We start from the raw sequence: 13098 nt of genomic DNA, 5'->3' as shown, positions 1-13098 counted from the left end.
TTGTTTTCCCTCCAAAAACACATTTAAAGTGCTGGTGGCTATAGTCTTCCAAGCGGGCGGCCCGGGTTTGAAACCGGCCTGTGGCTCCTTTCCCGCATGTCATTCCCCACTCTCTCTCCCTGATTTCTGACTCTATCCACTGTCCTATCTCTCCGTTAAAGTCTTTATATGTGATTTTTTGATCCAGCAGATGTCGCCCTTGAGCTCCAGCATGAAACCAAAACAACTCGCGCTGCATTGTTGTGTTAGCATGCTAATGCTAGCGATCTTTATTATGCTCGTATCTTCACACTGCATGTAAATTTACCTGAAATGAGCGTGATCTAGAAACACAGTTAAGCAGTGAGTACAGTATGTTATTCTTCTTTTCTCTAGTCCCTCAATTAAACAACTTTTATACGCGAGGGGAGGAGTCAGCCGGCCGTCCGGGCGATGTAAACAAACTGAAGATAGGACTCTGAAAACTCTGAAAACATCACAGACAGTGGGACTCGGGTGTTACACCCATTGTAGACAGTCATGACTCACAGAGTTATTTTCAGAGGATATACTTGATTTATATTATATTTAAGTGTGAAAAATCACATATAAAGAGTTTAAAGGCACAAAAAGCCCAAAAATAAATCTTTAATAAAAACACATAAAAAGTCAGATGAACCCTGCAGTAACTGCGTCTTCTGTCTCACAGGAGTGAAGGTGACCCTCTCAGCCCTGATCGACGGGAAGAACTTCAATGCCGGCGGACACAAAGTGGGAATGGGCTTTGAGCTGGAAGCATAAACTGCTCAAATCCAACCATCCAAAGACGGGAAGAAAAAAAAAAAGCCCCCCGAACAACGTCACCACACACTCCTCCTCCTCCCTGCCCCGGCCCCGCCCCGGCCCCGCCCCCTCACACACACACCAACCTCATGTAGCCCCCCCTCACACACTTCATGAGCATTTCCGACAGAAGCAGTCGAGTCTCGGCATCATGTCACAGAAACCTGAGAGGAGTCGTGAGGGTGATCCTGTAAAAAAAAAAAAAAAAAAAAAAACGGACGGCGCATATTTAGGAATTATTCTTCGTTTTTATTGATATTGAAGTATTTTATTTCCCTGTAGGAAGAAGTATAGTCGTGGTGGTTAATGTTTAGCTCCTTAAAGCTTCCGTCGTTCCTGCCTTCTTTAAGCATGTGAGGGAAAGAAAAAAACATGGCTGCAGAGCTGAAGGCGTTGGTTAAAAAATGGTGCTGAGTGTCTGTTTTTTTTTGTTTTTGTTGTTTTGAACACGTTCTGCTGCATTGTGTGGACTACTGAATCCACATGAAACACATTTCATGAACATATGAAGGAGTTACTGAGGCACTGGTGGTTTAAAGGAGAGAACAAATGAAGGATATTGAAGCTTGCTTTACAGGAACACTTAAAAGTCTTTGTAGATGCTCTGATATGATCTTTTAATCCTTTGTGACTCTTTGTTTTTTAGGTTAGGTGAAATCAGTGTAGTGGAATCTTCTGGTAGCTTGTGTAGTTAGTTTGCATTTCTACGATATTGTTTTCATCTATCCGCCTCAGCTCGGCCGTCACAGAGAAATGGAGGATATTCAGCATCTGCTCGGACTGTCGCGTAGGGTCAGGCGTCTTGATTTTGCCGTTTTCCTCGTGTTGCTGGAAGGATTGCACTCGTTTACTGTCAGCGCTCTCGTCACGATAATAAAGACAACCCCACACACACCCCTCGGATCTGTACTGTACAGCTCGATTGTCCTCTGAGTGATTCCGGTACAAAACACTTCATAGGATTACGTTCCAGGTCGTTGTGTCCCACATGACTATCCTGTTTATTTATTTATTGTAATCATGAAAATGTGGGTTTTTTTTCTCCATCTAATTATGTTATCATGATTACAAAGCTCATTTTTTTGTTGTCACTTAGACACAGTACCTCATTTTTTCCAATGTCTATTAAGGGAATTATAATAATAAACGTTAAAAAAAAACTCTGAAAGTTGTTGTAATTCTTTTCTAATTGAAATATGTTCTGGTTTGGAATGTCTCCTTTTTACATATTTTATGCTAAGCTTAAATAATATAGCTTATTTACTAGAAATAAATACAAGAAAATAAGCAAATTTTTCAAATATTTTAAAGGAGCAATATGTAACGCTTACACCTAGTGTTTAAAATGGGTACTGCAGCCCAAATTCAAAACATTATAGAGAGCTGTCTCCCCTCGCCCCCCCCCCTCTCTAGAGTGGATTCTCACTCAGGTCACCATGTGGTGGACTCTGAAGCTTCAGTGTTTATCCAGCTCTGCATGGGTCTGTAAACCTTTCTGTGTTCTAACCTCTCTCCATTTTTCAAAAAGCATCTCCAATATTGATCCTAGTTTGAGCACGTTTCTGCTCGTGGAGCTTATTAGAAACATGCAGAGGCTTTTTAGGTTGGGTACAATCACTTCTATCTGAACCACTTCTCTTGACCCGCTTCCATCGCTGCAACACCTGTTGACCTGATAACTGCTCTCATATCTGGCAAACTGAGGGGCTTCCAAAACAGCCTTGTGTGGGGGGGTCGCCTTAAAAGCGCCTACCTTCTCTGGTCCAAACAAATCCAGACCCTTCAGTACCAGAATCTAAAGTTAGAAGGAGGACATACTGGCTGCTGTGTTGTTGTCAGAGAAGCCAGCACTTCAACATAGCATGTTTTCTTAATGTCTGATCAGATAGTAAGATCACTTTATCATTTCATTCAGTAGATATTGTACAGATTGGTACTTATATTATCCATGTCCAAAATGTTTCTTCTTGTCAAATATTAAAAATGCTCCGTTATGTTTTGTAGTCTGCAACATCAAATATATTGTACAAAAACATTTTTCAAAACTGTTTCTTTAATTTCATGTAAAAGTTTATATACAAAAATACAAACTTAATACAGGACATGGAAATATTCATGACTCCATTAAAACTCATCAGGTCTTCATGCTAGTGCAAGTCTAACATGACGTGTAACTTACAGATCATGGATGTGAACATGTAGCACTTCCATGCAATAATAAATAAACCTTAAAGGCAGGGTTGGTCATTTTCTCCAGATAGACTTTTTTTTAAAGATTTTGGTTGAAATAGTCTCAAGTCATCTGTAGAAGTTGTAAGCCTGTAAAACCTTCAACCAGTGGTAGGGTCAAGGTACCAATTTGATGAACCAATCAGGCGCCTCCCTGTCTCCCTGCTCGTTCTCTACACGATGCAAGCGATGAGCTGAGGTCCGCTTCTGGAGCTGCGCCGCTCATGCATGTAAGTGAGGGGGCGTGGCTTTAGAGGGAGCACAGAGGGGAGGGGGTGCAGACGGAGCACTGAGGGAATGCTACTTTCAAAATCATGCTATTTTTTTAAAAATTACCAACCCTGCCTTGAATAAAAGTGGGAGGGAGGGGGGGGTAATTAGTCTCAAGTTAAAATAGATGCATGTACACAGTAGATTAAATGGAAATATGTAAAGAACCTGCAGACTTGCACTAGCGTTAAAGCTGCATTACATTTGACATTTTCTGATGAGAGACTTCAAACATCCCAACATTACTTGAACTGATGCATCATCTGAACGAGTATTAGTTTCACTCTCCTCCTATGTCTGGTTAAACTGCTTGATGACGTATGATTGTGAGTTATTCCAAAGGATTTAAAGGGTCAGTTCACCCAAACCATGAAGAGCTAAGCATGGTAAAAATACATTTTTTGGTCAATGGAGTCGGGTGGCTGTGAAGATAGCGGTGTAGCTATAACAGCTGTTTCTTGTTTAAAAAGATTAAACTTCAGGAAAAAGTTCTCAGACAGTTTGAATCCATATCTGAGCCAGTTGGTGTTAAACTAAACACTTACGATGACCGTGCGTTTGTCCTGACAGGTTACATGATTAAAGAGAACAGCTAACTGCTGCAGGCTGAAGTAATCGACAAAAGCAGGTAAACAAAACTTTCCCATTAGTCCGGCAGACCCCAAAGCATGTTAAAGTGTAGTTAAAGGAGTGTTAGTGATGCGGGCGATTTCAAACTTCTTCACAGGATTTTCTCACCACCACACAGTCGAACGTCTTCAGCATCAAGCCTGCTCCTCATCTCTATCCTTTTTTTTTTTTACATTATTTCACAACCGCTTTTTTTGTCATTCAAGTTCGGTAACCATGGAAACTCTCTGGCTCCTCTCACACTGTTTTTTCTCCAGGGTTCAAAGAATGTGAAACATCCAAACAGTTCACAGCAGGTTGACCTTTGCCACCACCTGTTTGCAGCCTGTCTGGGAATATTCGCGATCCCCTACGGCGGGGTAATATTTAATCTCCCCCGCCAGGCGCTCGATGTTGGGATGATCCGGGTAGAAGCCCTCGCGACTCATTTCATCCAGGAAACACTGAATCACGTGATCTTTCTCCAGCAGGCCCAGAGGGAAGATGTCCGCTTCTGTCCACAGCCGGTGCAGCTTCTCCAGAATGTTTCTTAAAACAGGGGTCAGCTCGTTCACCAGGCGGTCCGACGCAGCCAAAGAATTACTCGACGAGTTGTGCAGCATGTGTTTAGTAATGTGTGTGTCACCCAGGTTGCTCAGGAACAGGTAGATGGCGTTCAGGTACTCGTTGGACTGTTTGGAGGCGACGAGCTGCCACAGGGCGTCCAGGATCTCGCCGTGCATGTGCTCCGCCTCGTCGAAGATAAAGAGCGGGATCTTCTCCTCCGACTCAGCCCGCTCCACCATCTCGGAGATGGCGGTGGAGAGGTCCCGGGCGCACTGCGGGGCGTCGGCCTCCAGGGGGCAGTGGTGCAGGACGTAGTACTGCAGCACCAGGGTCTCGCCGACCACCGAGCGGAAGTGTCCGGCCAGCAGGCGTCCCAGGTGGCTCTTCCCCACGCCGCTGGGGCCGTGCAGCGACACCACCAGGGGCTTGTTGTGGACGTAGGTGGACAGGTAGTCCTTCAGGTGGGCTATCAGACCCTCCACCGCCCCCTGCTGTCCAAACACCTCCCGCCTCAGAGTCTTCTCCAGCCCCTCCAGGTCGTACCGCAGGACGTGGTCGTCCAGGTTCTCTATGGCGTTGTACACCTGCAAAAAAAAGAAAGATAGGGTCTTTAGAAATGTACAAACCTGGAGCCTTTATTTTTATTTTTTTAAACCCAGACACAGCGACGATGGTCACCATATTGGGATTGCTGTCTTAACCTTACTTTCAGTCAATCTAGAAGCAGACGAAGAGGTGGAGCTGAGGCGGGCCTTAAGCCTCCTGACCAACAGCTACAACACACCCACCTGTCAATCAACCCCCCCCCCCCCCCCCCCCCCCCCCCCCTCCCTCCCCCTCGTACAATGTGCGCCATCAAAGAAATAGTTATTCAGACCAAAACTGTTTCCTGTACCGGGCTGTAAACATTTTTATTCCTTCTGTAAAAATCAGCATTTAATATGGGCTCTAAGGGGGACTTCTTGGGTTTGAATTCAGCCCCAAGTGGAGACAAGAGGAACTGCAGTTTATTTTTTTTTGCACTTCTGCATTCGCTGCAATTTTCAACAACGGAAGTTTCCGCTTGCTAAAGAGCCAACCCCTGTGTTCTAGTTGAAATAAGTTTTTTTTAGTCAATGGAGTCTGGTGGCTTTAAAGAGAGTGATGTAACAGCTGTTTCTCCTTTCAAAATAAGCGTTGCATTTTGTTTTTTCCCAGAAGCTGTTTCACCACTGTCTAAGTAGCAATCATGAGCTCCACTATCTCTGCAGATTGCAAATACAAGAATGACGTGCACGTTGACATTTTAAGGGATTTTTGCAGCATGCACACTGACCACACTGACCACACTGATCTGTTTCACTTTCTCAATTTAAAAACCAAAACTGGTGAAAATCCTGTTTAGAATCAAAACAAAGACTAGTCTCATAGAAAGCCGTTTCTTTTTTTTTTTTACAGTGATTAGGGTTTCTTTCATCTCGCAGCCTGTCACTGGGATAGGCCATGACATGCCATGATGCTGACATCGCCCACACTAATGAGGAAACAATCAAACAGTAAAAAAAACACCTAAATAATAATATGTACAGTTAAACTAAAAAGTAGAAGCAGTAGAGGGAACATGCTCTGCCAGTCCATTTGTTTACTTCAGAAATATTTCCGGACTGTTTTTTTCTTTTCTCCAAGTGAAGCATTAAGATCTCGCTCATGTGCAGCCGCTGCAACACGTGACACACTTGTTTATGTTTGAAACCTGTTAAATAAAACCATTTACGATGCTGCGGGATACTCGGCACAACAAAGCGGTCACAGCTGGACGAACTCACTGAGCGGCTCTGAGGCAGAAATGACCCGTGGGCGCATCACATACGTTCTGACTGAATGATCCACCTTTAGGTCTCAATGAATCATGCTTCATGCTGTATTTCTATTTCTGGACTGAATGTAGACAGTTCAGTCCATATTTACACCGGCAGAGTCACACTGGAGATGAAGGGAATACAAACTCCTCAGCCTCGTTATTTCCTTTTAGTTAAAGACAAACTGTCAGAGAACCACGATCACATGTTAGTAAGCAGAGAATCAAAGAGTGACGGTTAATGGGCGTCTGACTACCTGGGAGCCCCAGGGGAGGGAGGGGCCCTTATTGGACCTGAATTATAATAAAGTGTGTTTTTCTACATACAACATATTGTAAAAACCTTTCTATGCAAATGGAAAAAGATGAATATTGTACAAAGTTTGATTCCATCTTTACTACATGAACTATTTAAAGTCTTTATCTGTGATTTTTCTCACTTAAATATAATATAAATCAAGTATCTCCTCTGAAAATAACTCTGTGAGTCATGACTGTCTACAATGGGTGTAACACCCGAGTCCCACTGTCTGTGATGTTTTCAGAGTTTTCAGAGTCCTATCTTCACTTTGTTTACATCGCCTGGACGGCCGGCTGACTCCTCCCCTCGTGTATAAAAGTTGTTTAATTGAGGGACTAGAGAAAAGAAGAATAACATACTGTACTCACTGCTTAACTGTGTTTCTAGATCACGCTCATTTCAGGTAAATTTACATGCAGTGTGAAGATAGGAGCATAATAAAGATCGCTAGCATTAGCATGCTAACACAACAATGCAGCGCCAGTTGTTTTGGTTTCATGCTGGTGCTCAAGGGCGACATCTGCTGGATCAAAAAAATTGCATTTATAGCCTTTAATGTACAGAAAAGGAGGAAGGATGAGCAGCTGACTCAAAACTAAAGTGTCCAGGACACACACACAAGTTTACCCCAAATTAACCCCAAGTTGCTCCTGCTGCTTAATCAGCGGCGTGTGAATGTGTATGAATGCGATTAGTTAACACTGATGGACACTCTGCCATCAGTGTGTGAATGTGTAGGTGTGACCTGCGGTGTAAAAGTGCTTTGAGTAGTCAAAAGACTAGAAAAGAAATAAACAACTCAAGTCCATTTACTTTGTGTTGTGTTACTTCTTAATACTGATTCATGAATCTACCTCAGTAAAAGTTAATGTGACATTCTCACTCTTCTTATCAAACTCCTCCCCAAATAAAATCTTCCCCAGAGTTCCTCTTGAAGGAAATGCAATCAAAATAAATCGAGTAAAAGCTCTCCAAATTCTTCTGAATAAGACTCAGTTGTTTGTTTTCTCACGGGTGTTTCAACACAACACCCAAAGCTCACACAACAGCAAACAGGGCGAGTAAGTTCCCGACAAACAGGTGCATGAAAAGAACTTGTATCTGGTTACTTTACCTGCACAAAGACAATGGCAAACAGCAGGTACAGGCAGTATTGCGCTCGGCTGCGCTCCGGCCGGGGCGGGCTCCTGCACCCTCCACTGTTAGGAAACATAACCCGCCTCCTCTTCCTCCTCTTCTTCTTCTGAGAGGCGGAGGACGACAGGGAGGAGAAGGCCGAAGGGGAGACCCCGTCGAAGGTGAAGATCTTGGGGCTGGCTCTGCTCGGAGCTCCTGTGAATGCTCCCGCTGCTGCCAGGCTCAGAGCCATCTCCTGACGCCTCTTCTTCAGGGCCGTGTACTTCTGTTTGATGCGGATGACGGCGCGCAGGGACGAGGAGAAGCTGGACAGACTCTGGGCCGCGCTGTCTCTGTGTTTTTCATCGTCCTCCTCCTTCTTCTCCTCTTTCTCCATCTCTTCCTCTGTTTGAGAAGAGGAGGAGCTGCTGCTGTCCTGGTCGCTCATCTGCACAGACAAGAGAATGACTTTAAAGTAGAATACTTTTAGAATCACAAGGAATCACATCGAAACTAAGTATGTGAAAAGTTCTCGTGCAGTTCTTCTCAGAGGAACATTTTAGTGCCTCAGCATTTTCACTTTTCATTCCACATCTGTCACTAATCTTTCTTCCTTACTTCAATAAATCTTATTTGGCGCTACACATTGCGCTGCAAACAACAACAAGAGGTTAGCAAGTAATCAGACTCAAACAGCAGGCTGAAGGAACCTTTTTGGATCCCTGAAAAGTTGTTCAGAAACTTCAGGTGGAAAAGCAGCTTTTGTCTTCGTGTTGGATCTTTTGGGGACAGCTTGATTGACTGCTCAAAATATTGTATTAACTTCCTGTCATACTCAGCGGCTGCACGATTGTGTTGTGGTTAGTGCTGTCTCCTCGCAGCAAAAAGGTTCCTGCATGGTTCAATTCCCTACTGGGCCAAGGTTCTTTCAGTGTGGATTTTTTTATGTTCGCTCCAAGTGTGCGTTCTCTCTGGGTACTCCAGACTCCTCCCACAGTTCATGGGCGAGCTCTTTAGGTTCATTGGTGACCCTAAATCGCCTCTGACAACAACACAGCAGCCAGTATGTCCTCCTTCTAACTTTAGATTCTGCTCCTGAATGCTCTGGATTTGTTTGGACCAGAGAAGGTAGGCGGCCCCCACAGTGGCCATTTTGGACGCCCCTCGGTTTGTCAGATATGAGACCTGCAGTTATCAGGTCAACAGGTGTTGCAGTGATGGAAGCGGGTCAAGAGAAGTGGTTCAGATAGAAGTGATTGTACCCGACCTAAAAAGCCTCTGCATGTTTCTAATAAGCTCCACGAGCAGAAACGTGCTCAAACTAGGATCAATATTGGAGATGCTTTTTGAAAAATGGAGAGAGGTTAGAACACAGAAAGGTTTACAGACCCATGCAGAGCTGGATAAACACTGAAGCTTCAGAGTCCACCACATGGTGACCTGTGTGAGCATCGACTCTAGAGAGGGGGGGGGGGGGGGACATCTCTCTATGATGTTTAGAATTTAGACTGCAGTACTCATTTTAAACACTAGGTGTCAGAGTGACATATTGCTCCTTTAAAATACTTAATGTTGTCACAGTTAATTCACAATTTAATGACTCGTACATTTATTTGAATAGTATTACTAAGAAGAGGAACATGATTCTCAGCAGGCAAACAGAAAAAAAAAAGTTCTGCTCTGTCATACTTCCTCTCTGTTATCAATTTTCAACATCCACTGCAGCGAGGGCTGCTTCTTCTGACTGCAAACTTGAGGTTAAACAGAGCATTCAAATGGCAATGGCGTACACATTGAGAGGTACATACTGGGGTGACCATCTGTATATAATTCTCACATGTCTGTTGAAACGACTGCTGGGAACGGCTGGGTGGGTCTGACAGTGAGAAAGAGAGGAGTGTGAAATAGTTGAACAGTAGGTGCAATCCTGCGCTCGGTTATTTCCCCCTTGTGTGTGTTGTAAAAGCAGAGAACAGAAATTTGAATAAGCGGAAGGAAAAGTAGTGTAGTATTATTCTATTATTCTATTCTATTTTCTCCCTTTATTTAACTGATGAACACATGTTTGAGTTTAAACTTCTTGTTATTTTTGATAATTATATTCCTGTTTCTTGAGCTGTTGTGACAAAAAATAAATAAAGTTTATCTTTATCTTTAAAAGAAGGATGCCGGAGTAACTTCAGTTTTATAGCTGATACGATGTGCTGATGAAAATATGATGATGATGCATTCTGGGTGGATTCTGGGTGGTGTTCAAATGCACGAGAATTTCCCAGCAGAGAACTGATAAGATATCTTAAAAGACCGCAGCTTACTCATCCATCAGCTCTTATATCTTTATTAATAATATTTCATTTCTGGGTGTCATCAGTATAAATTGGGGCCTGTTTTTTTGCAGTTTTACAGATTTCCACATGGACATAAAAATAATTTTCCAGGTACGGATGGAGCTGCTGTTTTCCCCTGTAAAACGATATTCAAATCGACTATGAAATACTTTGGAAGCGTTCCTGCAGAGGAGAAGGAAGTGCAATCCCTTCAGGAACAATCGCTGGCTGCATGCTAACTCCATCTGCTGCGATGCAAACCAGTGAGCTGTAGAGCAGATTTTTGCATGCATCCTTTACTCACTGTCATTTCTGCAAAATCTGAAAGCCAAAACCTACATGTGCTACTTTGTCTTTGTCATCTTCAAGCCTTACGCTGATGAATCTTCAATAAATCTGGGGAAAAAATCTTGGATTTCTCATGCACTACGAGGCTGAGCAGCCACTTGGGTCATGACCTCAACGCCTTCAACACATGCTGATCTAAAACACAAAACCCACAGCTTTCCTGCACCCAGACTTTTGAATGATTCCTTCCATTGATTGTTTGAAATAAAATTTAAAAAACATGCATATTTATGAAGTATTTTCTTTCATTTTATTAATGCACTTCCTCCTGTTGGTTTTGTTGCTTGGTATTTATGTACTTTTTGATGTAACATAGAAAGTTTTTCTCACTTTTAAATATCCTGATCCATGCTCTTATGGCAAGTTTTAACAGCTCATAGCTGGACTGAATATGCATTGAATTATTTCCAGTTTATACGATCATTACAGATGTCAACGACCTCATTCTTCTAATGAATTGATGTTTTGGATGTCTGCCATCTATAATGATAGGTGTGTTTGCTTCTAGGTTTGTCTGCAAAAAACCAATATGGTGCAAAGAGCCTGCAAAGTTTGAGTGTGAAATCATGGTCACTCTCTCATCGTGCTGTTTTGTAGCCCTCGTGTGACTTTCTAGGGTTGTTGTTTTTTAAAGCCTTACAGAAAATGAAGAACTATCAGTTCTGCCCAGATCAGGTCAGGCCAAGAAAAATAAAAAATCAACTACCAACATGTCAGTCAATGATTCACTGGACTTGTGGGGGAAAATGTTGAGAAGGAACATCCCTTCCTTTAGTGAAAAAAAAGAAGCAGATAGTAAAGACATCATTGTGCTCTGAATTATTCTTGGCACTGACTCAGCGTCTTTTCTGTTTTCTGGGGAAGTTGTCCTGTGCTTGTGTGTCCGAGCCTCGCTTTACATCAGCACAAAAGAATTCAGCACGAAGGGAGAGTTACAGTACAGACACGGGATCAGGGGTCTTATCTGTGTGTTCACATGCAGGGACCTGAAGGAGCCGGCTGCATACCACACATTTCACACCTCAACTGTGAGGGAAAACAAATGCACATTTTAAGAGCTTTGTCTCTCCTGAAATCTGCAGGTTTTGATGCAGACAGTTAAAAATCTGAAAACACACCCTGAGAAACAGGTTGTAGCTTTGTGAGGAGGCGTCTGTTTTGAGTTTCATCTTTTAAGAAACAGGTATCTACTGTACTGAATGCCTCCCAGCCAACTGCACACACACACTCCTTCACCCTGCAGGCTTGTATGCAAACCAGGAAAAAAAAGGGAGGAAATAATACAGTGAAAAATGGAAAGATAAGTAAAAAAAAACATGCAAGAAATAAAGAGTTTTCTTACCTTTAATGCTGCACAAGTCTTTCCACAGAGAAATAACTTGAATGTTTTCAGGGTTTAGTCCATACTCTGTGAGCAGAGAACAGCTCCACTCAGCACGCAGCACGACTCAGGAAGAGACTATCCTATCTGTCTATCTTACCTCCTGATCCTGTTCTCGAGCATCAAGCTGGCTCCGCCTCTCTTTATTCTCTCTCTCTCTCTCTCTCTCTCTCCAGTTTCTGCTCGTGGTGGTTCCTGACACAGCTTATAACTAACGTCTTCTCTCACAGCTCAAGACCTTTTTCTCTATCACCTTCGTAATGATCTTCACAGGAAGGAGTCAAATTGTTATTGTGGTTTGGTTACTTATCAGTTATAAGAAAGGATGTCCTCCTTTTCTTAGATCTGTTAATATGATGTTTTGATGTTCCTCTGACTTGTGCAAGAACTCACATTCTTTTTGAATATGTTTTTTTAAGGTTATTTTTGAGCTTTTTATGACTTCTTGAGATAGGACAGTGGATAGAGTCAGAAATCAGGGAGAGAGAGGGGGGGGGGGGGGGGAGGGGGAATGACATGCAGGAGGGGGGCCACAGGTCAGATTCAAACCCGGGCCGTCCACTATACTTAAATGGGGCGTGCACGCTAACCACTAGACTTTCAGCACCTGTTTTTAAAGGTATGTAAGCCCTAAGTGGACATGCATCCATACATTGTCTTATCTCTGTTTTCCCGTGAGACCTCGACTCACCTACCTCAAACCTCTAGAGTTACAAAAGCACCAAACAGACGTAGAATTAGTCTTAACTTAGCTAATTAGCTTGGGTTAATTGCAGCATGGCAGGTGTGACAAGACAAGGTGTTTTGTTCTCTCCAGATCGTCAGAAAGTGATGACAAGATAAGAAGCTTTGTTATCCTGAAATAACAGGAAAAACAAGTCGAAACCTGGAGAAAACAAAAGAATAAGTGACTCCAGATTTAAAATGTGGTAAATGAAGTGTATTGATGCATGGGCTTCTGTATGAAGGTAGAAGATGTAACATTTGTGCAGTTACAAGCCCAAAGATATATTTTGTTCTAAATGTATTTTGAAGAATTTAAATATCTAACAAGATAATGTTTTTGGGGCGTCAGGTAGCCTAGCCCCCTTTTCCCCGTTGTGACGTTGTTCAAACAAAAAGACTGATAAATAATAAAGCGTGTGACTGTTATGTAACCATTAACTGTAAAAGCAGAGTGGGATTTCCTGGTACCTTCCTGGAAAGCTTGTGACCTTCATCAGGGGTCATCAAAACTATGAGGCTGCGATCAAAAAATTAATACGGCAATATATCGTCATGTGCAACTTCC

General features: G+C 42.8%; 2 protein-coding genes across 2 annotated transcripts in view; one reads left to right on the top strand and one right to left on the bottom strand.

The window, feature by feature from the left end:
• zgc:56235 (Voltage-dependent anion-selective channel protein 2-like) overlaps positions 1–1990 on the top strand; it is an 11862-nt gene extending 9872 nt beyond the window's left edge. Inside the window, exon 9 of the mRNA XM_061060735.1 lies at positions 689–1990. Coding sequence (XP_060916718.1) covers positions 689–780 — 92 coding nt within the window. The 3' untranslated portion in view covers positions 781–1990. The remainder of the gene's footprint in view (positions 1–688) is intronic.
• An 867-nt stretch (positions 1991–2857) lies between these two features.
• Positions 2858–11915, bottom strand: tor4aa (torsin family 4, member Aa). Its single transcript, XM_061060723.1, has 3 exons — positions 11769–11915; positions 7750–8199; positions 2858–5081 (listed from the first exon to the last, which is right to left on the bottom strand). The coding sequence occupies exons 2-3, from the start codon at positions 8197–8199 to the stop codon at positions 4239–4241; spliced, it is 1293 nt and encodes a 430-aa protein (XP_060916706.1). The 5' UTR covers positions 11769–11915; the 3' UTR covers positions 2858–4238.
• Positions 11916–13098: the final 1183 nt, after the last annotated feature.

Source organism: Labrus mixtus, chromosome 17, assembly GCF_963584025.1.
Source record: "Labrus mixtus chromosome 17, fLabMix1.1, whole genome shotgun sequence".
Lineage (NCBI taxonomy): Eukaryota > Metazoa > Chordata > Actinopteri > Labriformes > Labridae > Labrus > Labrus mixtus.
This window is presented reverse-complemented; position numbering and strand designations above follow the sequence as displayed.